General features: G+C 55.0%; 2 protein-coding genes across 6 annotated transcripts in view; both read left to right on the plus strand.

Moving 5' to 3' along the window:
- Positions 1 to 24: 24 nt before the first annotated feature.
- On the plus strand, positions 25 to 12827 carry JMJD6 (jumonji domain containing 6, arginine demethylase and lysine hydroxylase). Its single transcript, XM_068151437.1, has 7 exons — positions 25 to 644; positions 1563 to 1951; positions 5302 to 5588; positions 7479 to 7614; positions 7725 to 7863; positions 8499 to 8626; positions 9048 to 12827. Exons 1-7 carry the CDS (start codon positions 516 to 518, stop codon positions 9082 to 9084), a joined length of 1245 nt encoding a protein of 414 aa, XP_068007538.1. The 5' UTR covers positions 25 to 515; the 3' UTR covers positions 9085 to 12827.
- Positions 12828 to 17810: 4983 nt separating this feature from the next.
- The window catches only part of MXRA7 (matrix remodeling associated 7), a 32401-nt gene continuing 25762 nt past the window's right edge, over positions 17811 to 24449 (plus strand). For 3 of the 5 annotated variants that reach the window (XR_010988901.1, XM_068151441.1, XM_068151442.1), the window contains exon 1: positions 17811 to 18571. Coding sequence is in view for 4 of the 5 variants with exons in the window: in XM_068151441.1 (XP_068007542.1) it covers positions 17921 to 18571 (651 nt within the window). In the remaining variant the exon portion in view is untranslated. The remainder of the gene's footprint in view (positions 18572 to 24449) is intronic. The other 2 variants (XM_068151445.1, XM_068151444.1) reach the window with 2 other exon arrangements.

The following is a 24449-nucleotide window of genomic DNA, read 5'->3' on the forward strand; positions in this document are numbered from 1 at the left end:
CCGCGCCGGTGGCCCGGCGGGGCGGGATGGGGCTCCTCCTCGTGGGTTGGTGCCGCGAGGGGCCCTGCGCTGTCCTGCACGAACCGGGTGGCACGCGGCCGGCTCGCCGCTGTCAGGGAAGCGGCGGACATGCAGCACGGCCTAGCCAAGGGAAGGGGAAACACCGGGGCGCTGGATCTCTTGGGGTGATCCCGCCGGTGAGTGGGCGAAGGGCAACGCAGCCAAGAGTGCCTGACGCTCGCCCTCCCCGTGGCCCGCAACCCCCAACATGGCGGCCCGGCTGTGCCGCTTCCCCACCTCGGCCAATCAGCGCCGGAGAGCGGGCGAGGCGTGGCGGAAGGCGACGGCAGAGGGAGCCAATGGGAAGGCGGCGGAGGCGGGGCCGCAGCGACAGCGGCGGCAAGGGGGGGGTGAAATTTCTCGAAGGTGCGGCCAGGCCGGGGCCGGGCGCGGAGCGGGGCCTGGGGCAGCGGTGAATAGTGACGGCCCCTGGCGCTGCCGCTAACGCTGCTGCCATGAATCACAAGAGTAAGAAGCGGATCCGTGAGGCGAAGCGCAGCGCCCGACCTGAGCTGAAGGACTCGTTGGACTGGACCCGCCACAACTACTGCGAGACCTTTCCCCTGAGCCCCACCGCCTGCAAGGTGCGCCCCGGCCCCGCCTCGCCTGAGGGTTATGGCGGAGGCTGAGGGGAGCGAGGGGAGCTTAGGGGACCGAGAGGGGGTGGGGAATGGGGGCCTGAAGGGGATGGAGGGGCCACTGGGGGGAGGTGTTGAGGGGGATGAAAGGGCTACTGTGTGGGGCCTGAGGGGGATGGAGGGGCCACTGGGTAAGGGGGGGCTCTGTTGGGGGCCTCAGGGGAATGGGAGAGGCAGAGGGGAATAGGGCACGACGACGACTCTAGTTGAAGGGTTACAGAGGGGAATGGGGCGAGTGGTGGGGAATGGGGGGATGAAGGGAATAGGGAAGCTCTGAGCTGAATGGTGCAGGGAAATCGGATTGGGGGGGTGGTGGGGAAAGAGGCATGTACTAAAGCGGAAGCCGCCTCAAAGCTGTGCTGCCTCAAAACGGGTGCCACCTCAAAGGTGCCGAGGTCAGGGCTGAGAGGAGGAGGTCAAACAGCATCCGCGGCTTTTTCTTCTCCACGTGGCGAGTTGTGCTCGGAGGTCAGGGCTCCGCTGGGGTGGGCGGGCACCCGCAGGGCAGGAGCGCCCACATAGTTCGCAGGTGTTTTCCCCGGGGTCCTGGAGGCTGCGAGGGGGAGGAAATGCAGCAGGGGGTTGGCAGCCAAAAGGGCAGGGATGGCCTCCTTGCCTGGGGAGTTTTCTCTGTGGGGATCAGTGCCAAACGGTTTCAGCCTGCTGGTGTTGCTGATGGGTGCAAGAAGCAGGCACACAAATTAGGACTGCAGCCTCAGGGAGCTTAAAATAACGTGTAGGCAGTCTGATAGCCTCGTGGTGTGTGGAGTAAAGGATGAGTGCGAGGCTCCTCCACGCTTAGAAAGTGTGGTTCTAGGGTGTTAGTCTGTCCTAGTATCTGTTCTGTATTTCTTGGCTCCACAGGATAACGTGGAGAGGGCAGATGCACTCCAGCTAACGGTAGAGGAGTTTGTGGAGCGTTATGAGAAGCCTTACAAGCCTGTAGTGTTGCTGAATGCCCAGGTGGGCTGGTCTGCCCAAGAGAAGTGGACTCTGGAAAGGCTGAAACGCAAGTACAGGAACCAGAAGTTCAAATGCGGGGAGGACAATGACGGTTACTCTGTCAAGATGAAGATGAAGTACTACATAGAGTATATGGAAACCACACGTGATGACAGCCCCCTCTACATCTTTGACAGCAGTTATGGAGAGCATCCCAAGCGCAGGAAACTCCTGGAGGACTACAAAGTACCCAAGTTCTTCACTGATGACCTCTTCCAGTATGCAGGGGAGAAACGAAGGCCACCTTACAGGTATAGTACACTGACAGTAAGACCCAACTACATCTCATAAGCTATTCCCAGCCAGGTGTGATTGTCCTGTATCAAACAAAGAGATGGCTTTATGTCTGGGGCCATGGTCTAGGGGTTCTGGAGGTGATGGGTAGAAGGTTGGGCTTGATCTCGGAGGTCTTTTCCAACCACGGTGATTTTTGTCAGCTGCTCTTTCAAAATGAGCATCTGTAAAGCAGAGGGAGGCGAGGGCAGATTGTCTAATGGTCTGTCACAACTTCTGTTCCTGCCAGCAGTGTTGTGACAGCTTTTGGAGGTGGTTATCCTTGTTATTGTTTTAATTTACCTCACTTTTTTTTAGATTAAAAGGAAAAAGCAGAGTTACTGAAAGCTGGGAAGATTAATTCCTTGCCATCTGCATCTCCTCACTTCCAAACTTTAAGTGCCTCAGAGCTAGCTCCTGGGTTTTGCATTAGTGCCTTGTGTATGGTGTGGAATTGAGTTTAATTATGAGTCAGTCCTTTTAAGGTAAAGATCTTAATCTCGATTACTGTGAAGTGTGGAGGCTAGTCAGCTCCCCTTCAGATGAGTTTGAGAGAGAGCAATGTTTCATTTCTAAATATTCAACTGGATTTTGTTTGCATCTGATTGGAAAAGGGTTGAAATGACACTTCCTGAAAGGTGTTTGGGCTGTTGGATACACAAGTGATGTCTCTCTGTGTTAGTGTAGTGCTTCACAGCAGTGTGAGCTTAAGATGAACCCTGCCGAGTAATTACAGGCTTGACAGCAGCATTACAATTGTGGGAGAAGGCTTTGCCCTTTGAGTGATGTGAGGCTGTGGTGTGGGATTTTTAATCACTTGGTGTTTTTTAGTCAGAGTAGGACAAGCAATGAACAATGGTACTCTGCAGCCTCTCCTGTCTCTGTAGTCCAGTTGTGCTTTTGCAGGAGTGAAACATGAAACTTAATTCTGGTGGAGACCCTTGAAGTAAGTGTTTTTTTACAGTAACAGACTGTTCATGTACCTCACTTTGAAGAGAAACACACAACTGTGTGGTCAAAAGCACACCAGGTGTTGCCTCTAGTAGAAATGGAATGCACTGAAAGAGCTGGGAATCATTTAGCCCTGTTACAGGTAAAGCAGATAGAGTGGTCATGACTCACGTTGCTGTCTCTTTTGCCCCACACCCTCTCCTCCTGCGGGCACTACGCTGAACTCTGCGCTGGTGATCTTGATAGGCACAATTCTTGTCCTTTGTTGTGGAAAAGGTGAGCTTTGTTTGAGGCTGTTAACGTTTGTTGAGGGACGAGTGATGCAAGGGGGCACATCCAGGCCTCCTGCAGTTAGGGCTTCCACCCAGTTACAGGAGCAGATGAAGAGTATCCAGCAGTCTGAGAGCACAATTAAAAATCCAACAGGAAATGAATTTTCCAGTGCTGTAATGAGGATATGAACTGTACAGCTTGACCTCGGGATTCAGCAGTGTGCTGAAGTACAGAGATCCACAGCGTCTGCATTGGAGTTGTTCCTCTTGGAGATAAAGGCAGGAGTCTTTGGAAGCTATTTTAATCGGAGGGGAAGGTGGAAGGGAGGGTGTTTGTGTTTGGTTGTGGGGTTGGTTTTGGTGCTTTTAAATGGGAAGTTCCTGGTTGTGAAGCTTTTGGCAGTAAAGGTGATGCCTTGTGGCAAACTGGGTTATGCTCATTGTAAATGGAACCCCTGGAGGAAGATGCTGATGAACGAGAGTGTCCCTAGCTAAGGGGTTTCAAACCTGCCAGGGTAGATGGAGGTTGCAGTCAGGAAAATGGCATTGAGCAGTGTGTCTGTCTGTGTGCCAAATGGACCTCTTCTGTGTTTAATTCCTTTTTGATTTCCTTGTAGAAGCTTTGACTGCTCTGTTTGTAGTTTAATTAGCTCTCCAAGGCTAATGTGAATCTGAAGAGTGACATTACAATGGAAGTGACAAGCAGCTGCTAATTCACGTTTTTATGGCTGCTTTGTGAGGCAGGAATTGCTCAGCTTGATAAACTCACACTCCTGCAGTTTGTGCTAGCAAAGGATACTTCAAAACCAGTTTAATTTACACCTGTGCTGGAAAGGGGAGCTGGAGAGCTTGCTGACTTGTGGTGTTTTCTGAGCCTCTTGCTGGGTATCACCTGCCTGTCAGCACAGGATGGAAGGTGTTTGTACCCTCCCTGTGCTCATTAAACAGTTACTGCCACGTTGCTGACTTGTGGTATTTTCTGAGCCTCTTGCTGGGTATCACCTGCCTGTCAGCACACGATGGGGGGTCTTTGTACCCTCTCTGTGCCCATTAAACAGTCATTGCCACATTAGTCCTCTTGATATTAAGTCACCTCACTCATGCTGCTGTGTCTGGTAGGGCAGAGCTCACCCTTCCTTTAGAGGGGAAATGAGCAATTGAAGGTGCTGCTGCTGTTAAATGTGTATAGTTGGCAAAGCTCTCCGTGGGGGGAAATAAACCATGTAAATGGGGAATGAGAACAGGCACACCAAGTCCTGAATGGCCACTGGAGAAAAAGCTCCATCTAGTTAAATGCTGTGAGTGAAGAGAAGGCATAAAGGGAGGCCAGGGTTGCATCACTTTCTTCCTTACTTGTGTTGCCTTTTGTTTCTTCCTCGGTTTTCTGCAGCTCTGGATCCATTTGAGTAGCAAGATATGGAAGAATGTAGGCTGAGGAGAATTCCCCTGCACAGTAGGAACCCTAATGCAGGCTGCTGGGACTTCACCCATTCATCAACCTTGAGCTCATTAGATATTTTACTACAACAATGCAGCTATGAAATGCAAACAGCCACTGTCACTTTTGGAATAGAATAGAATTAACCAGGTCAGAAGGGACCTTTGAGATTGTCAAGTCCAACCTATCACCCAACACCACCTAATCAACTAAACCATGGCACCAAGCACCCCATCCACTCTCCTCCTAAACACCTCCAATGATGGTGACTCCATCACCTCCCTGGGCAGCACATTCCAATGGCAAATAACTCTTTCTGTGAAGAACTTCTTCCTAACATCCAGCCTCAATTTGCCCTGACTCACCTTGAGACTGTGTCCTCTTGCTCTGGTGCTGGTTGCCTGGGAGAAGAGACCAACCCCCACCTGGATACCCAGAGTCCTTCCTGTCCCAGTTCACCTGGATTTGTAGGTTAAACCCATGCTGTGCTTTCCCTGTAGTGTGAGCCTGATGATCTGGAGAAGGTAAAGGAGGGAACTGTAACTACTTTGATTTCTGACTGTATGTGCAATTAACAGCTGTGATTTTCTGTCTAACAGGAAGAGAAGAGAAGGCAGGTATGTGCTTGCTCTTGGACTAAAGGATTTTCCCTCTCCCCCCCCTGCAGATGGTTTGTGATGGGCCCACCTCGCTCTGGAACAGGAATTCACATTGACCCCTTGGGAACCAGTGCATGGAATGCCTTAGTCCAAGGACATAAGCGTTGGTGCCTGTTCCCTACCAGCACTCCCAGGGAGCTGATCAAGGTGACAAGAGAGGAGGGAGGGAACCAGCAGGATGAGGCCATCACCTGGTTCAGTGTCATCTATCCCAGGACACAGCTCCCTACTTGGCCCCCAGAATTCAAACCGCTGGAAATCCTGCAGAAACCAGGAGAGACAGTCTTTGTGCCAGGTATGTGCCCATCTGTCCAGCCAGGAACTCTGAGGGACAACAGAATAGAGCTAACCAGGTTGGAAGAGACCTTTGAGATAGAGTCCAACCTATCACCCAACACCATCTAATCAACTAAACCATGGCACCAAGCACCCCATCCAGTCTCCTTCTAAACACCTCCAATGTTAGTGACTCCACCACCTCCCTGGACAGCACATTCCAATGGGCAATCTCTCTTTCTATGAAGAACTTCTTCTTAACATCCAGCCTAAACCTCCCCTGGCACAGCTTGAGACTGTGTCCTCTTGTTCTGGTGCTGGTTGCCTGGGAGAAGAGACCAACCCCCACCTGGCTACAACCTCCCTTCAGGTAGTTGTAGACAGCAATAAGGTCTCCCCTGAGCCTCTTCTTCTCCAGTCTAAGCAACCCCAGCTCCCTCAGCCTCTCCTCATAGGGCTTGTGCTCCAAACCCCTCCCCAGCTTTGTTGCCCTTCTCTGGACACCTTCCAGCAACTCAACATCTTTCCTAAACTGAGGGGCCCAGAACTGGACACAGGACTCAAGGTGTGGCATAACCAGTGCTGAGTACAGGGGGAGAATGACCTCCCTGCTCCTGCTGGCCACACTGTTCCTGATAGAGGCCAGGATGCCATTGGCCTTCTTGGCAAAACAGCTTTTTAACATCTGTGTGCAGTAGAGGTGAAGAGAATATTTCCACTGTCTTATGTGGCCCATCTCTTGGAAACAAAACTACTCTGAGCTGTTTCAAAAGGGCTGTGTAAGGCAAGATGTCTTTTGAGAGCATTCAGTCATTTAGTGAGTGTTCCTGAGACACACATAGCCTGTAGCATAGGACTGCAGGTGGCATAGATGACAAAACAAATGGGACCCAAGTTGCTGTGTGATCCAGAACTAAGCTGCAGTAATAGGAAACTGGAAAGACCTAAAATGCTAGAGGTGTTTTGAGTACAGGTAACTAGAGAAAAGTGGTTTGAGTTTCTATGCACTGTAGCAAATGCATGGCTGAATTGGGTAGTCTGACTGCAGAGGGGTTTTTCTTAGCTGGGGGAAAAACAGCTGCTTACAGGCACTGGCACCTTCCACCCACCTCACTGCTCCATCTTGCATTGGAAATGAAAAGCTAAAGAAAGATCTGGTGAAGATGCTGTTGCCTTGGAGTGACTCATCCTTTGTCCATTGTAGCTGGGAGGTGGGGTGACTAGAGGGTAAAGCAGGTGAGTTCAGGGTCGAGTTCTAACCCCTAACCCCTGCCTCGGTTTTGTGCAGCGTGGCCCGTGTTGCCCTCCTTGCCTTTCTCTGCCATACAGCTGACTTCATGTTTGAGAAGTGCCTTGTGATTGCCTTGGCACTTATTGGTGGCTCCTCAGTGTACCTTCTGTGAAGATTTTTGTAGCTGTCAAGCTCCATTAAACTGTTTCCTCAGTCTTTTTAGGAGGTTCTAAGTGGGCTGCAAGAACAGCGCTGTCTATTTTTACCCGGTGTGGGGAAACAGTTTTGTGTCTATTTTTAATTGAAAGGTTAGTCTGTAGTCATAGGAGCCTTGCAAAAATCAGCAGCATGGAGAGTGCTCTCCAGCTTAAGGTCTCTGTGCTGTCTGGGCTACAGTGGCTCCTGCTGTTAAATAAGCTGTCAGCAGCCAGCGCTGTGCTGTCAGGTCAGATCTTCAGTTCTGTTTGTGAGCTGAGGAATATGGACAGAGCATTGAGAAGCTGCAAAGCATTAGGATGCAGAGATAAGCCTGAGGGAAGGTGGCATAGTGGCAAACTCACCTGGGCATGGGGGCTAAGCTGAGGTTTCCATCTCTGATAAGGGAAGAGTGTTCATGGCTGTTCTTGACTGTGCTCCCTGCCATGCAGCCAGCAGCGGTCACTGGTGTTGTATTTGTAGGTGGCTGGTGGCACGTAGTTCTCAATCTCGACACAACCATTGCCATCACACAAAACTTTGCCAGCTGTACCAACTTCCCTGTGGTGTGGCACAAGACAGTAAGAGGGAGACCCAAACTGTCAAGGAAATGGTACAGGTAAGAGGCTTAGTAGCTTTCTTTCCATCTTCTCTGTTTAAACCCCCGAAGTACCCTGTTTGGTTTAGGTGCAGCGTCCAAAGGCTAACTCTGACCTTTCAACTCTTTAGGATCCTAAAACAGGAACACCCTGACCTGGCAGCCTTGGCTGATTCAGTTGACCTGCAGGAATCCACTGGTATTGCTTCTGACAGTTCCAGTGACTCCTCCAGCTCCTCAAGTTCCAGCTCCTCAGACTCTGATTCAGAGGTAATGCCTTTTGCTCCAGCAGATGATCCATGTCCTGCAGTCAGATTGCTTTCTCCATCACGGGGGCTTGGCCGTGCTGGGTCAACTGCAGGACCTAAACTATTCTGTGCAATTAATAGAAAGAACTAAACCAGATCTAAGTGGTGGAGGAGCCTGTGGTCTTAGGCTCTGTTTGCTGCAGGCTCTTTGTGTTACTGAATGAGTTTGGTTGGTGTGACCTGTGTTTATTTTGTATAGAAATGTGTATAGAATTAGCTAAACCCTGCCTGTGGAAGGAGCTGCAAAACAAATGCTTGAAAAACAGGGAGGGGGGGAGGAGGAGGTCCAAACCAGAGGCTGTGAGTTACAATAAAGGATTTTCTAGGCACCTAACTCTGCTCTTGGAAAATTGGGTCCTTCTAGGAACCAAAAGGATCTCTGTTGTCTTGCCCCAAGCTAGCTTAGTCATTGATGATATCTAAGAACCTAACCATCCTGGTTTTGGAGCTCTTCATTTGAGGTTCCTTTCATGTGTCTGATCTACAATGGCACCTTCCTCGATTGCTGATTGTTCAGAGTTGCTGAGGCAGCTCTTGTGGTGACAGGGTTGTTTGCTCAGCTCCTCTGAATTGTGATTCCACCTCTTCACGCTTCAGTGTGACTCTGGCTCGGAGACAGAGGGGATGATGCACCGCCGGAAGAAGCGGAGGACGTGCAGCATGGTGGGCAACGGAGACACGACTTCCCAGGACGACTGCGTCAGCAAGGAGCGCAGCTCCTCCAGGTGACCTCATGGCAGCCCTCGTTTTGACACATGCCAAAAGGAGACAGTGGGAGGCAGAGCTGGCAGGCCTCAGACAGGGTGATGCCTCAGGATGGAGAGCAAAGGGTTCCTCACAGAGTATGAAGCAGTTGGCCAGTACCTTCCCTCCATGTCTAGCACAGAGCCATGAGGATGGTTAAGGGAATGGAACATCTTCCATATGAGGAGAGACTGAAGGAGCTGAGTGCTCTTTAGCTTAGAGAAGAGAAGGTATTTAGCTATTAGGGAGCAAGTTTGTGCTCGTCTGGAGGGAGGGAACAATTCTGTAGGAAGGATATGCATGCCATTAACCTCTGTGCTGTGGTCTTTTGTCCTGATAGGAGGGGAAGTGCTGTGGTTGTTGACAGGCAGTTGTACTTTTGTGTTGTGTTTCTTTTGGCAGGATTAGGGAATCTTGTGGAAGCCGCAGCTACCCCTGAGCGATGCCAACACCCACCTAGAGGCAGCTGCCAAGCCAAGCTCCGTTAGCAGCCAGCCAGCTCTGTTCTACCCCCTTCTGCTTCTATTTCTCACAGTCCTTAAAGCTTCTGTCACTCTTCCTCGACCCAGACCATCTCCATTTTGTGCTGTCAAGGGCTGGCTCCTGGATGACCTCTAGGAGAAGGCCCCAGCTCTCCATTCTCGTGCAATGCTTTGTCCCCTCCGCGCCCCCAGTGAGTGCACTAACGACCCAGCCAGGTATGGAACGGTTCACCTCGCTGGCAAGGAAGCTGATGGTCAGTTTTTAAAGAACTCTTTTTAAAACCAGCAGGTCAATGTCCAAACCTGCCTTGCTTTGACACTGTCATATGTTTACATGTTGTCCTGTACACTTGAGGAGAGGAACACCAGCCCCTTTGGCCTGTCCGAGCGTCCGGCGGATCTCCCACCACGCTTTCGGGAAAGGAAGGTGCTACAAATGCCCCAGACACTAAAGCAACTTTCATCAGAGGTGGCCACCAACCTGAAGCACCTTTTGTGGTCTTGATCTACAAGCATGCAGGTGCAGCACCTCAACCAGCAGCGGTCCATTTGTTGTGCTCTGCCTGTCACGACGCCTGGTGGCATCGGGGATGCGCTAGCACCTTGCTCGCAGTAGCTCGATGCAGCAGGAGAATCCTGGGAGTTTCTTGCACAGCTAAAACAAACCTATGGGCAGCAAGTCAGCATTTGGCAGTGGTTCCAAGCCTTTAGGTGCAGGTGTGATGCTCAGCATTAAGCAACACCTGAGGAGGTCTGACTCTTCCAGGATCACAAGGGTTGCTGGGTTTTAAACGGCAAGCAGTGACAGGGCCAGGGGCTGGTGCAGGCCAGTGCAGTTCACGTACCCTAGATAGCTTTCCTTTGAGGTTTCTTGTTCAGAAGTGTCCCTAGAACCTGCAGTGCCAATTTTAAAGGATGGGGAGGGGCACATGTTTTTGTTTCCTGCTGTTTAAAAATGCAGTGTGTTGCTTGAGTCTGTGTAGGTGCTCTTTGTATTATGCCAGCTGAAGCTCCCATCCCCAAGGGATCTGGTGGAGCTGTTGGGGGTTTTAGCAGGGGCTTGTGCTGGTAGTGTGAGAGAAGAGGTGTGTCTGTGCTGCAAGGAAGTGATCTTCCTTTTCCATCTGAACAGCACAGCTGGACTGGGGTGCTTCCTTGGGTGCTCTCCTGAGACCTAGGAGTGGGTATTTGATCTCACTTCAGCTGCTCTCCTGTGGGAGAGGAAATTGGAAAGCAGAAGTGGTGAGTGTGCAGTAAACATGCAGTAATGGCCAGACACTAAGAGCAAGGTTCAAAAGCAGATTGGCAGCCTGAACTGTGACTTCCTTGTGCATGTTGGGTTTGGTGGAAGCCAGAGCATTGCTTGTCTGGGTTTCTGATCTGTTTTTAACCTGATCTCTTCCTATTTCAACACTTTTCCTTCTTGGAGACCAGACAACATCCTCTTGTAGAAGGGAGTCCTACATATGTCTGAAACCACAGTTTCTGAATCTTCTGTGCCAGGAGGAGCAGTAAAGTGGTGGGAAAATGGAGAGAGGGAAGGATTTTGGTACAGCGGAGGCTCTGAGCTCCCTGTGATGGGCAGCCATAAGTGAGCACAGTTGCCCTGTAGCCTGCTGCAGATTCTTCCACAGGATTACTGCATTCTAAAACAACTTCTTGGACTCCTGGCATTCCTGGCCGAGGGTTGCCTTTTTCCTGGACAGCCTGGGAGCCAGCACAAGCTGTGCATCCCTTCACAGCAGGCTGCAGCTGCTGCCTTGTGAAGGAATGTGAGGGCCTGAAGAGGTGAAGACTCAGATGTCTTGGCTCTGTTCTGCTGAGGGGAGCCTTTGGAGAGCTGTCCCCTGCCCTCTTTGGTGGCCTGACAGCGTGTCAGTGAGGTGGCTTGTGCTGGCACTTGCAGTTGGTGTGCAGAGTTCAGTTTTGCAACCTTAAAATCTGCTTAAACTGTTGGTGCAAGCCTGATGGCTGTGCTGGGAGACCACACCCCTGTCACCAGCAGCACAGCAGGAGATGCAGAGTGCAGAGGATTCTTCTGTGCCTATGAACTCTCCCACAGGGTGAAGTAAAACTGCTCCAGATGAAGCCTGTGGCTGTTTGACATCCCTCACGGGAAAGCAGTGTGTGGGGAAGGAACTGCAGGCCTGTGGTACCAGTAGCACTGCACTGACTTCTCCACAAGGCACTTGAAGATAGGAGACAAAGGTCTGTCTGTCCAGACTACCTGGGAATCAGAACTCCTGGGCTCCCTGGTTCTTCCACTGGCAGGCTGCAGCCTCAGCCAATCAGTGAGCTTCTGGCTTTGTGTTAGTAGGAGGAAAATACCTACCTCACAGGGGTGTTGTGAGGCTGAGATGTAATTACTGTGTAAGATGCTTTGAAGTCATCCTCCCACAAAAGGTGTTCCAGGCATCCTGAGCAACCTGAGGCTTCCTGAGCTGCTGTTGACTTCCCGTAGCAGAAAAGGTGGAGGATGTGGTTGGAGCGCTCCTGGCCGCCTGGTGTGCTGTGGTGGCCCTTCCTTCCAGAGCTGCTGTGTGGTACATACGTGTAGCAAAACAAGGCTTTTGGTTTTCACCAGAGTTCATCTCTTGGCCTCTCATGCCCTGCTCTGAACAGGAGGTCCTGCTAGATCAGGGCTTTTTACAAACAGGACTAGATTACATCCTCTCCCATCGGGGAGTCAGCCCCGCTGGCCTTGCAGGAAGGGGGGAGCTGGTGATTCCCAGGCCCTCCTCCCAGGCTGGGTGAATGAGGAATGAAGTTAAAAGCTGTTCTCCCTTTGTGCCTAGCTCCATGCTTGTGGCAGGCTGGCTGGGGAGCGTGGGTTTTGTGCTCTCACTTCTCCAAGCTTGTGCTACTTGGGGCATCCATGTCTCTCTCGTTCCAACCCCCACTGCTTTTGTGCACCCTAGAGCCCTGGATGTAGCAGGCTGTGCTCCAGCATCCAGACCCAGTGGCCCCTTGTTTCCCTGAGTCCCAAAGCAGCAGCACTGCTCCACCTCAGCCCTGCCACGGTGCTTCCTGGGCTGCCCCATTCCCTGGGGACAGGCTGAGAGCTGTGTGCTGCCTTTGGGCTCTGCACACCAGCGTTGAGTGTCCTGCCTGCTCTGGAGAAGGGTAGAAGGATTTGTGAGCCCTGGCCATGCCTTTGAGTCTGGTAACCACTGCAGGCTTGTCTGCTGTGCCAGTTCAGGAGTAAACAAACACCCACCAGAGCTGTGGCTGTGGGCAGCAGGGGCTGATCTCAGCACCTGTTCTCTGCACAAGTGCTGTGTGAGCAGGTGACACTGTGGCAGCCCTGACAGACCTTCCTCCCTTCTCCAGCTTGGCTGTGCTGGCTCCAGTTTGTCTTCTCAGTTACATGAAGCCTCTCCAAGTGCTTAGAAGAAGGACAGCAACCTCTTTCATAATTAACAAAGTCCCCAGCCATGGCAGGGCAGGAAGCAAGGCTGTTGGCTGAGTCCAAGCTGAAATGCCTGTGGGCTCCTTGTCACAGGGAGGGTTTTGGCATCCCCCTTGCACGGGGGGGAAGGAAGGAGCTTACTGCTCCTTTGACAGTCACGCTGTCAGCTCCAGCCCTGCCACTGCCCTTAGCTGCTTTTGTCACCCCATCCAGCAGAGCTGGGATACTCTTTGTCTTGTTTGGATGATTGTGGTTTTGCCTTTTATTTTAAATAAAATCAATTATTTTGCATTATTCTCTCAGTTGGTTACTTTGTTTTCTCGTGGCCTGGGGCCCTCCAGGTGTGCACCTGCTTGCCAGAGCACCGCAGGAGGCAAAATGCTGTTCAGGTGACAGCTGGGGGAGGGCTTTGGGGGCTGTCTCATGTGTGTTGTACTCTGGTGGGGTGTGTTTTGGAAGCTGCTCTGCTGTGGTGGCTTTGAGAGAAGGTTTGTGTCTGTGGCTTTGTTACCAGGCTGCAGTGCGTGCTTTGTGCCCTGGCCTCCATGGGCTGTCGCTAGAAGCCTTCTGTTGTGTTTCCTTTGCCACCTCACACTGGTGGGAGTGTAGAGGCAGGGAGAGGCATTTGCAAATGTGTGCAAAAGGAAAGAATTATTCCATGACCCTTCTGGTTTGAGAGCTGGTGGCTCCCTGTCTGTATGTGATGCCTGTAACCCTTGTGTGTCTTCTCCCTCAACAGAAGGACCTGGAGCTGGGGAGCTGCCATCGCAGCAAGCATCTGTGCAGCCTGTTGGGAGGAGGAGCAGGAACAGAGCAGTGCAAGAGCAGCAGCTGCTCCAGCTGTGTCCCAGTTGTGCTAGCAGGGCTGGAGGAGGATTTCAGAATTGTTTTTCTGATGCAGCACTGACTTGTTTAGACCCAAAGATAGAGCTGGAATGGCTGCCGCTCTCGGGGAGCTTCTGGCTCACCATCAGCCTGCCCTCGAGGGTAAAGTCAGTGGTACAGCTGGCTCAAAACTTTGAAGACTATGAACAACTGGGAGCCTGCCTTAGATGAGGGATTAGACTGGGAAATGAGTTTAAATGTGATGGAAGAGGAGCTGTCCTGGCTGAGACCAGAGGCCTAGCTAGCAGGGTTTTAGTAATGGGAGCTCAGGGAGAAGGTAGAGAAAGATGTGTTCCCAAGAGAGCTCTTTTTTGGTAGGATCATCCTTTCAGTAGCAGCAAAGTAAGGCCAGCCTTACCCTCCTGCTGCCTCTGACCTCTTGGTGGGCTGAACTCTGCCTGTGGTGTTGAGTTTCCTGTGAATGGAAGCAGCTCTCTCTCTGAGCATCACGTTGGAGCTTGCATCCAGCCAGAGGTTGGTGACCTCCACACCTGGGTCAGCTGGAGAGCAGGGCAAAGATGGTGATGTTTCCTGGGATACCTCCTGGTTTCTGGCATTAAGGCAGAGAGGATGTTGCTGTTCTTGGCAAGGGTAAGTGCTGTTGGTGACTGAGGGCATGACTGGTCTCTTAACTGGGGATGGAAAATGGGTTCTTGGAGGAGCTGGGAACACAGAACCATCTGAGATGAGCTGCTGTGTGCATTGCTGAGCTCTGTAAACCAGCAGCTGTCACTTTCCCTGTCAGAAACCAGCATGTAGCTGCTCACCTGCCCTCACAGCAGGCTGCACACCCATTGTTGGTTACAGCTGTGGGGGAGAGCCCTGGCTTGCTGTGGTTGGGAGAGCTGCAGTGTATGAGCAGAGCAGCTCGGAGCAGCCACTGCCCAAGCAGCTGATGTGCTGTAGGAGAGGGAGGACGTGGAGTGGTGAATCGGGTCCTTTCTGTGCCTTCAGAAGGCCCTCCCAGCTGCTCAGCATGTTGTCCTGGGGAGTCTGGGCGCAGCGCCCGCTCCAGCAGCCTGGACTGTAGGGAGCCAGCCGAGCCCAGCCCCTCTTGCCGCCCAGCGTGTTTATGGCATGGGATGCTTCCCGCAGCAGTTGTCACCGCAGCTCTCCTGAATCCCCCTTTGTCGCTGAAGCTCCTCAGCTGTCACCCAGCGCTCCGCTCCCCCGTCGTGGTTGTGGAGCCGGTCAAAGCCGCTTTTGTGCGGGGCCGGGGCTGCGCCCCAGCGCGCCGCCCGCCGCCGCAGCCCTGCAGAGCGCCGCTCCTGCCGCCAGAGGGCAGCCTGCTCATGCGGCTGCCCCACCGCAAGGCTGGCACCGCCCGGCCGCGCTGGGGCACCGGGTTGCGGGACCCCGGCAGGATTGTCCTCCCCAACCCCTCCACAGCTCTCCTCTCCCGGAGCTAGCGGCCAGGAGCTGGGCACAGAGCCCTGGCTGGCAGCCGGCCTGGCTGGCCCATGGTGTGAATCCATCACCTTCTGTCCCAGGGCGTGTGGCTACGCAGCTGGAGCTGGAGACATTGGTCTGGCTGCTGGGTTGCAGTCCCCTCTCCTTAGTTTTGGAGAGACTCCATGACAACTGCCCCTTGGGACTCTAGTCCAGGAGGCTGTGACAGCAGTTTCCTTGGGACACCTGCTTTGCTGGACATCAGGTTCTCCCATCCACACTGGCAGTTCTGAGAGACAGCAGCATCTGGCCCTGTATCAGCACAGGCTGGGGGATGAGTAGATGGAGAGCAGCCCTGTGGAGAAGTGTTGCGGTGGGAAGCATTGAACAGACAATCAATATGATTGGTAATTAAGCTTCAACTTCATTGTTCGAAAGCACGGCTTATAAAGCATCTCAGCTAAATATGCACACCTGTCATTATTCCATTAGCTATTAGTCCAGGGTTACATCATAATATCCAGCCTACTTGTGGTTAGACCTACCTGCAACTTCACAACCTCCTTTCTCAGTAGCTCTTTGTTTCACATATACTTTGTATCACATACTGCTATCCTGTAAGTAACTCTTTCACATGGTGCTATCTTATGAGAAACTGCAAGCACAGTCACAGGGCTGTGGTGGCCTTGCTGCATCAGCACACCAGCTAAGCTGTGAGCAGTAAACAGCAAGATGGAGTCTGGCCTACACACTCTGAGCAAACAGCTGCTCCATAGAACCATGTCCCTGCAAGTCAAGCCATTCCTCAGCAGAGAAGGACTTGGGGATGCTGGTGAGTGAAAAGCTGGACAGGAGCCCGCACTGTGCACTCCCATCCTAGATCCTGCTGTGTCCTGGGCTGATCCCCAGCAGTGTGGACAGCAGGTGGAGGGAGGGGATTCTGCCCCTCTGCTATGCTGTGCTGAGATCCCACCTGCAGTGCTGAGGCTGTTCTGGAGTCCTCAGCACAAGAGAGACGTGGACCTGTTGGCGTGGGGGCAGAGGAGGCCACAACCATGATGTGAGGGCTGGAAGCTTTCTGCTGTGAGGACAGGCTTGAGAGAGTTGGGGTCGTTCAGCCTGGAGAAGAGAAAGCTGTAGGGTGACCTTCTGGTGATCTTTCAGTACTTAAAAGGACTGATCAGAAAGATGGGGACAGGCTTTTAGCAGGGGCTGTTGTGGCAGGAGAAAGGGTGATGGCTAGAAATTAAAAGAGGGAAATTCAGGCAAGATACTAGGAGGACCTCTTTTATAGTGAGGGTGGAGGAACACTGTCCTAGGTTGCCCAGAGGAGGTAGTAGCCCCATTCCTGGAACCATTGCAGGTCAGGTCATGTGGGGATCTGAGCAGCCTGCTTTAGTTGCAGATGTCACTGCTGACTGCAGGGTTGGACTAGATGAGCTTGAAAGGTCCCTCCCAACCCAAACTATTCTATGATTCTATGATTTTTTATTAAGAGGCTGATGAGAAAACCGTACAGGGACCTTCTGTCCCTCGCTCGCTTCATCAGGATGAGTTTATTCCATCCAGTTGCCTCCGGAGAGCCAGGGGAGAGACAAGTGGTTATCAGACGGGACCTGATCATAGGTCTGTACTCCAGACCCATTCCTACCCCTTTGTGTTCATGTGGTAGAGCAGTCCTGGTTACCACATCCTTCATCCGCCTCCACTGCTTCCACCTAAGGAGTCAAACTTTGGGAAGCTGGTGCTTTCACCTGGCTAAGGAGTGGATTTGGTCAGGAAGTGAGAAGAAGGGACCAAACACACCTCAAAATCCAATGCTGAACGAAAGAGTGCTGTGACACTGGCAATCTGTTGATGTTCTGGCTGAGCTCCAGAGCAGCTCTGGTGGTGGGGGGCCCAGGAAAGGCAGGAGCAGGGGAGATAAGCAGCGTGGCTGGTGTTACTAAGAATACAGTTTTCCATACGCTAACGATTGCTGCCTGATAGGATTACCCATAAAGACAAACCCCAGTGAGGATCATGGCTTCACTTCCTTCCTCTCACCCTGGGAATTTAATCCCTTCTTTGTTCCTGTTGTTTTTAGCCAGTCAATAAAACCCTCTGCTCCCAGAGATGCCTCCAAAGCCTTTTCCCTGGAAGAAACTCCGGGGGCGGATTCCCATGTTTGCTCCTCTCGCGTGCAGCCAGGAGAAGGCCTCGTGCTGGTTTTACCCTGGCAGGAATAGCTTAGGCCTTCTAATTTCAGCCTGCTTTGTAAAAGGTTGGCTAATCCTCCCAGCAGTCTCAAGAGGCAGGAAATCCTTGGTGGCAGAGTCTGGAAGGACCTGACAAGCCCTCGGCCGGTCTCCTTTGCCAGCTTGTGAAGACTTTTGGGCACATCCCTGGTTTTGAGCCTCCTGTTTTTCAGATCCCCTCAGCAGTGAGATGCTCAGGAGAAGGCTCTCAAAGCCCAGCACTTAACCTGGTGGGTGTGACACCAGTTTATGGCATAAATGTGCTGCTGTTACTGCCCACAGCTCCCCGGGAAGGTAGAGTGACCGTCTGGAGCCTGGCATGGGTGTGCTGCCAGATGCTCCTCACTGAGGAGAGCCAGGACAGCCCTTCTCTGGCCCTGCCAGCTCCTCTGCTGCCCAGCCAAGGGCTAACAAGGTGTAAATGCTCATTAAACAGGAGGTGGAGGCCGGTAAGAGTCTCTCTGCAGCGCTCACCAGGCTGCAGCTGCCCGCGGGGAGCACCTCGGGAGACAGGAACCCCCCCAAGACACACAGGAACGGTGCCAGTCCATGTGCTGAGCGGCTGGGGAGCCACTTTTTGGCTGCAGGGCTGTCTTTGATGAGCCCTTGCTGTCCCAACCGGCCGTGCATCAGGCAGAGCTCCGCTGCTTGCAGGACCTTTTCTCCCAAATCCCACCTGTGGGTGCGGGCAGGGGGGTTGGCTCCGGCTGGGAGCGGGGGGGGGGGGGGCCGGGGCTGTGGGCAGGGCCCAGGCAGATGACGCCGGGCAAAGCCGGCAGAGCCTGCCCAGCCCCGCCGCAGCCCCAGCGGGCTGGTCGCGCTCCCTCCGCGGCCGCGCAGTCGGGTCGAGGCGGGCTCCGGTAGCAGGGCAAGATGGACGTGGCCATGGACTTGTACCTGGCTGTCCCGCTGCTCTTCACCGTCCTGGCCATCGTCCTCGCCTCCGTCTTCGTGAGGCTGCGGAGAGGCGAAGGGGAGCGGGCGGCGGAGCGGCCCCGGGAGCCGGCAGCGGCTGAGCCGGCCCGGGAGGGAGAAGAGGCGGCCAAGGAGCCGGAGGAGGAAGGGAGCCGGGTGCCGGTGGAGGAGGTCGGGGCGGGAGAGGAGGGGAAGGAGGCAGCTGGAAAGCAGCAGGAGACAGCGGCGGCGGAGCTGGGCCCCGCGGCCGAGCCCAGCCCCGCGGCTCCCGAGAGCATCCCCCAGCAGCCGCCGGCCTCCGAGAGCGTCCCCCGCCAGCCTCCGGTCCCCGAGAGCGTCCCCCGCCAGCCTCCGGTCCCCGAGAGCGTCCCCCGGCAGCCTCCGGTCCCCGAGAGCATCCCCCAGCAGCCACCGGCCTCCGAAAGCGTCCCCCGCCAGCCTCCGGCCCCCGAGAGCATCCCCCAGCAGCCACCGGCCTCCGAGAGCGTCCCCCGCCAGCCTCCGGCCCCCGAGAGCGTCCCTCGCCAGCCTCCGATCCCCGAGAGCATCCCTCGGCAGCCGCCCACCGAGCCTCGGGAGCCCGGTCACAGGGACGATGCAGAGAGCAAGGTAAGACCGGCTCCCCACGGAGCCTTTCCCCGTCCCCCGGACTGCCCCACGGACTTGGGGGTGTGTCCCCGTCCCCCAAGCCGCAGTGTCCTTTCTCGGGTGCCTCTGTTCCCCGGGGTTTTCTTCTACAAAAGGGGGGTGTCCCAGCAGAAGCCGGGGTTTGCACTTCGCTGGGGACAAGCCCGTTGTCCCTGAGGGTGGCAGTGTGTACGTGGGGGGCGTTGCAGGCTTCCTTTCACACACACCCCCCCACACCCCCCACACCCCCCCAAGGTGCACTCTTAAAAATGATCAAGACAGAGAAGATTCAAGGAAAGAGATGTGCACGTTGGTGAGAGCCTCTCCTGCCACATATCCAGTTCCTGGGGTTCTTCTCCTCCTCCCATGAGCTAATCCAGGTGCTGGGGGGGACACATTTATTCTGCCAGTTTGCACCCTCTTTCTGTGAGCAGGCAGCAAACTGTCCCCTTGCTGGCTGGCCTGGCCTGCCCCAGGGGAAGAGGCTGCTCTCCTTCTCCCTTCTACCCCCAGCAGAACACTGACCCCAATCTCTGACCCTTGGCTGAACTGGGGGGGGGGGGGGGGGGGGCTAAGGGGGACAGTGGTGCCTATAAGCACCCAGTAAATCCTTCTCCAGCACTGGATCCTGTTTAAAAATAAAAGGGTGACCCAGCACCCGTGGAAGGAGCCTGCTCCATTCTTGTCCAGCTTGCCTGGGACTCAGTGGCAACCTGAGGTGCCTCAGCTCCGTGTGTGGGTGCCTTTGCCTTGGGGTGACCTCCCGTCCCAGAGCAGGGGAGGCTCAGGACCTGGGGAGCGCTGCGTGGTCTGTGTGTGGGCAGTGTGTTAGGTGGGGAGCTCAGCCCCAGGGCCTGCTGGCTATTCTTAGCAGCATTTGTAAACCTCAGGGACTGCATCCATGCTTGTGGGCAGCCTGCAGACAGCCCCTGCCTTGGGGAGCATCCCCACTGACTCACTGGATGGCCCTGGGCAGGTCTCTGGGGTTGTGCACTCCCCTCTGTACTGTGATGCTCTGCAAGGCCTAGAGTGAGCCCTGAGCTGCTCTTGGGACTGGGACAGGGATCTGCCTCCCTGTGCTCCTCCTCACTTCCCTGGCTTGTTTCCAAGCCCCGAAGCTCTCCCTCTCTCCTTCCCAAGGCTCCTTGGCTGTGGGTATGACTCTTGAGCAGTCCCCTCCTTTGTCCCAGCATCCTGGAAGGCACATCTGTCTCTCTGTCTCTCTGTCCCCGTGATTTATTTGGTGCCTTTGAGTACCAGGATCTCCGTCAAGCTAGAGAGTCCCTGGGCCTCTGTTAGCCAGCTGGGTCCCAGCAAGGCTAGCTCAGCAGCTAAGCTGGCCACCCAGCTGGAGCTGCTCTGGAGCCTGGGGAGCACCCAGGGATCTCTGGTGAAGGGACCTCTGGGGAGCTCTCTGATGAAGTGCAGCACCCCATTGGGACAGCTGACTGTTTCCAGTGTGCCAGAGCTCTGCTGTCTTGCTAGCTTGAGTCTTGGCAATGTTTCTCCTCCCTGCTGGCTGCTCTTCAGTCATGATTTTGAACAGGCACTACTGCAATGTTTGTCACCTTCAGAGATGGGCTCAGAAACTTTATCCCCACTCAGGCACAGGATTTTGCATTCTTGGAGGCACAGGGAGTGTTGTGTGCCCTGGGAGCCTGGCTGGGCTCTGCTGGACTGGGGTGTCTGCTGGACTGGGGTCTCTGCTGCACTATCCTCAGCCCCTTACAGCAGAGCAGAAGCAACACCAGAGCTGTGAAAGGTGCTGGCTAGTTCTTCCTCCTGTATGGGCAAGGCAGGATGAGTTGCCCTGGCCCTGAGCAGCATCTCTTTGGGAAGGGCAGGAACCAGGTGGTGGCTGTGATCTGGGTGGTGGTAAGCAGTGGGAAGGGGGAGGGATGCTTCTTACTGCTGAGTAAGTGCCGGGGAGCGCTGGCCTGCGCGTGATCCCAGCGCTGCCAGGGCTGCTGGGCACAGGCTGGCAGTGCCGCGGGGCTGGGTGGCACGGCGGAGGCAGTACGTGCGGCTCCGGCAGCACCGCACACGTGTGCGCTGAGAGCAGCTCCCAGCCTGCTGCTCCAGGGCCTGACCCTGCAGGCAGAGCCGGGGAGGCCATCCACAGCTCTGCGGGGGCTCGCCTGGATTCCCTGCTTTTGCTCCCTGCAGATATCCTCCAAGTTGCTGCCTCCTCCTCCTCCTCCAGCACTGCTGAGGCCGAAGCCCGGCAGATGTGGCAGGCAGGGACGGGGCTGGCCTTGGGCAGTGCTCTGCAGGCAGCCGCTGATGGAAGCGTGCCCGACCAGCCCCAGCTTGGCTCGGCCGAGGGCTGCGGTCCCCTGATGTGACTCAGCAGCTGAGGCTCCCAGACACCATCCTCCCGCAGGCTCGGGGCGCCTTGGTGCACCAGCAAGCAAAGCACAGTCCCTGAGCTTTCTCTCCTTGTTCTCTCCCCCCTCCTCCCTGCTCAGCTCGCACTGCACCAGGCTGGGTCAGGCTCTCCGCAGCCATTAACCACTCGACCAAAATGCTGACGGATGAACCCTCTCAGGGACGGCATCCTTGCCGTGTTTAATGGCTGGCTGGAGCTGTGTGCCCTGCTGCCTCCTTCCTTCCTCCCTTCCCCTTGCCTCTGCGAGCCAGTGTCTGCTGGGGCAGACACCTCTTGCCAGGGCAGGGTGTGGTGTGAAACCAGATGGTAAAATCCCTGTGGATTCCCTGCCCCTCTCTGGGAGGAACAGGGCTGTTGGGTGCCCATGGCCATACAACGAAGCAGTGACAGAGCAGGGAAAGGAGCCCAGGAGTCCTTGTTTCTGTTAGCTGCTGGTAGTGGTTCCCCTTGTCTCTGCTGGCTCCCATCAAGGAAAAAAAGTTAATTAGTGTGTCACTGCCTGTTCTCATCCCCGTCCCCAGCTCGTTAATGGGGAAGGCAGCGCTGTCAAAGCGATCTGCTGCTGAAAAGCTGTCGGGTGGGAACGGCAGCGTCGCTGGAGCTGCCGAGCCCGGGACTTGGGAGGAACAGCCAGGAAACTTCAGTTCTGTAGTGAGTGTCTGTGTCCTGGAAATGGCAGGGACGGGGCAGGGCTCTCAGTGCTGGTCCAGAGCTGCTGCTGGGATGCCATTCCAGCCAGGATGTTCTGGAGATGGGAAGGGTGAGTGGGCAGTGCCAGGCTCTCAGCCCTGCACAGCAGCCTGGCTGGTTTGCCAAGGGTTAACTGCAGCTGGTGGCCTCAAACAGTGAAGGGTCAAGTGGGTGACTGTGGGGGAGAGGACAGCTCTGGAGAGGTTCTGGTAAGGGGGTGTTAGCACTGGGATGCCCAGCTCAGCCCAGCCTTTGTGAGGATGTCACCTGGATGGTAAGGGCAGGAAAGGAATGTCACCTGCCTCTTCTGCAAAGCTCCTGATGCCTTTCCCCTACGCCTCCCACCCTTGTCTGCGTCTTCCTGGGGGCTCTCCGTGCCTCTGGACACACCAGGCAGCACAAACCAGGCAGCTCCCAGCTGGGACCCTCTTTAAATGTGAGAAGTTAGCATCTCCCTCCCGGATACCTCCAGCCTGCCTTCCCTGTGCCTGAGGGGAGAGCGTGTCTAATTAGTCTGGCTTTAATTAGAGGCTATGCAGTCTGTCTCTGGGCTGGCACAGGAGCTCCAGTGTCCTACAGTGTGGTGGGAAGGGACAAGGAAGATGTTCTTCCCCTCATGGGCCCCTGCCAGTGGGATGCAGGGCTCCAGCTGGACCTGCAAGGGCGTGGGTGTGCCCCAAGCCTCCCCCAGTGCAGCCAGGGGCAGTACCAGATGCATCATATGCTACAGTGGCTGACGTGGGGCACCTCCCCAGGGAGCCTGTGCACTGTGGTGCCCCTCCTCTGCATCCCAGCCGCGGGGCTGAAGCACAGGGCCGGCGCTGGGATGTGCTGCTGGGCACGGTCGTGTTGGGGCTTTATTTTGTGTCCTCTACAGCAGGTCTGGGAGGTCAGGCTGCTGCCCGCTCCCTTCTGAGATGGTTACAGCCCCGGGAGCCTGCCCAGAGCTGGTGCACTGTTGGAGCAGAGCCTGTGAGCACTCTGCCTGCTGAAATGTCCACCCGTGTGGAGGCTGCTGGGTGAGCCTCCGACGTGAGGGCAGGCAAAGCCCTCTGGCCCATGTGTGGCAGCAGGACATGTCCTGGTGCCTGTGGCATTCATTTCCCAGAGGCTGGAGCTAAAAGGGGAGGGCAGAGGATGGCTGAGCTGGCTGGGTGCAATGCCTGGGGTACTGCACCACCATGGATGGTGCCCACAGGGGTGGGTGCTGCTGAGCTGGGGCTCCTCACCCCGCCATGGGGCTCCTCACCCCACCATGAGGCTCCTCACCCCACCATGGGACGTGCTGGTGTTCTCCTCAGCAGACCTGCTGCTCTCTGAGCCCTCACCAAGGGCTGGGTGGCCACAGGGCTTCAGCAGGGCTCTGGCCACTCTGTGGCTTGTCCTTGCCTGCAGCAGTGACAAGGGGACAGATGGGAGCACATGCTCCCCACGCTTTGGTGGGGGTCAGACCTGCACAGTGCTGCCTCCACACAAGGTATGTCCCTGCCAGGCACCCCAAGGTTGGCAGGACCACTGCCCAGGACAGGAAACTGCTCTGCTTCTGTAGCAGCTGGTGGGAGGATGGAGAGCCACAGCAGTGGGGTGAAAGGGATCTGCTGGTGTAGGAGATGATTTGCTTTGCTACATTCTGCCCAATATTCATTCCTTCTCTTGCCCCTTTCCTTCTCTTGCCCCCTTTCCTTCTCTTGCCCCTTTCCTTCTCTTGCCCCCTTTCCTTCTCTTGCCCCCTTTCCTTCTCTTGCCCCCTTCCTTCTCTTTCACTTTCCTTTTTCAAGGCTTCTTCCTTCTCTTTTCCCTCTTGGCTTTTCCCTTTCTGGCTGGCTCTCTCCTGTCTGCTTTCTTTCCCTCTTGCAACCTCTTGCATCAGGCTTTGGAGCAGAAAGTGCAGCCATAAATGGCAACACACAGGGCCTGGGAGTTTAATCCAAGATAATTTTCTCCCCTTGCTTTGCAGCCTGGGATCTTCCCCTTTCCTGGAGCTGGAGTGGAGCACTCATTTGTCTCCATCCTGCCAGGGTTGTTCCTTCAGCTAAGGACAGGGAGAGGGACACACCAGCCCCCATTGTGTCCCTCCTGAGAAGGGGAAATCCATTGCTCAGAGAGGTTTGTGCTGGGGATGGAGGAAACGGGAAGGAACTGGCCAGAAGTGAGCTGAAAAGCAGAGGAGGAGGTGCTGGGGAGCCCGGCCTCCATCTCCCACAGGGCTGGGAGAGGGCTCCTGTGCCGGCAGAGCCATGAGAGGGGAATCTGGGGGGACAGCACCAAGTTCCTGCATCTGAACTGTCTGCCCCTGGGTGACACAGGACTGTCCATGTGTCCATGTCACTGCTCCCCATGCCTGAAGTGTCCCTGGAGGGCTTGTCCTTGCTCCTGCTTTGGTCCAAATCCTCCACTGCTGGAGTCAGCTTCGTGCATGGACTTCTTGTTTGTTGGCTGTGGAAGCTGAAGGACAAAAGCCTGCCTCTGATGATCCCACAAATGCTTCAGCTCTAAAGCCAAGAGCTGCCAAAAGCCAAGGCTATATGTAAGGTGACTGACTTGCTGGGGTTTAACCCTGTGGTGCTGGGTTCTGGGCTCTCCAGGACTCTTGGCAGGCTGTGCAGAGCAGTGATTCAGACCTGAGATGTGCTGTGGAGCAGGCTGGGTCCATCCTGCCCACCAACAGGAGCAGGCAGGGGGCTCAGGGCACATTCCTGGTCCTGTGTGGCCTCGGGGCCAGGCAGCTGCCCCTGAACGTGTCCCCATGCAGCAGTGTGATCTTTGTTTGCTGCAGCAGCT

The sequence above is a fragment of the Melanerpes formicivorus genome, unplaced genomic scaffold (assembly GCF_026170545.1).
Source record: "Melanerpes formicivorus ecotype bairdi unplaced genomic scaffold, bMelFor1.0.p_v2 SCAF_21, whole genome shotgun sequence".
Taxonomy (NCBI): Eukaryota; Metazoa; Chordata; class Aves; order Piciformes; family Picidae; genus Melanerpes; species Melanerpes formicivorus.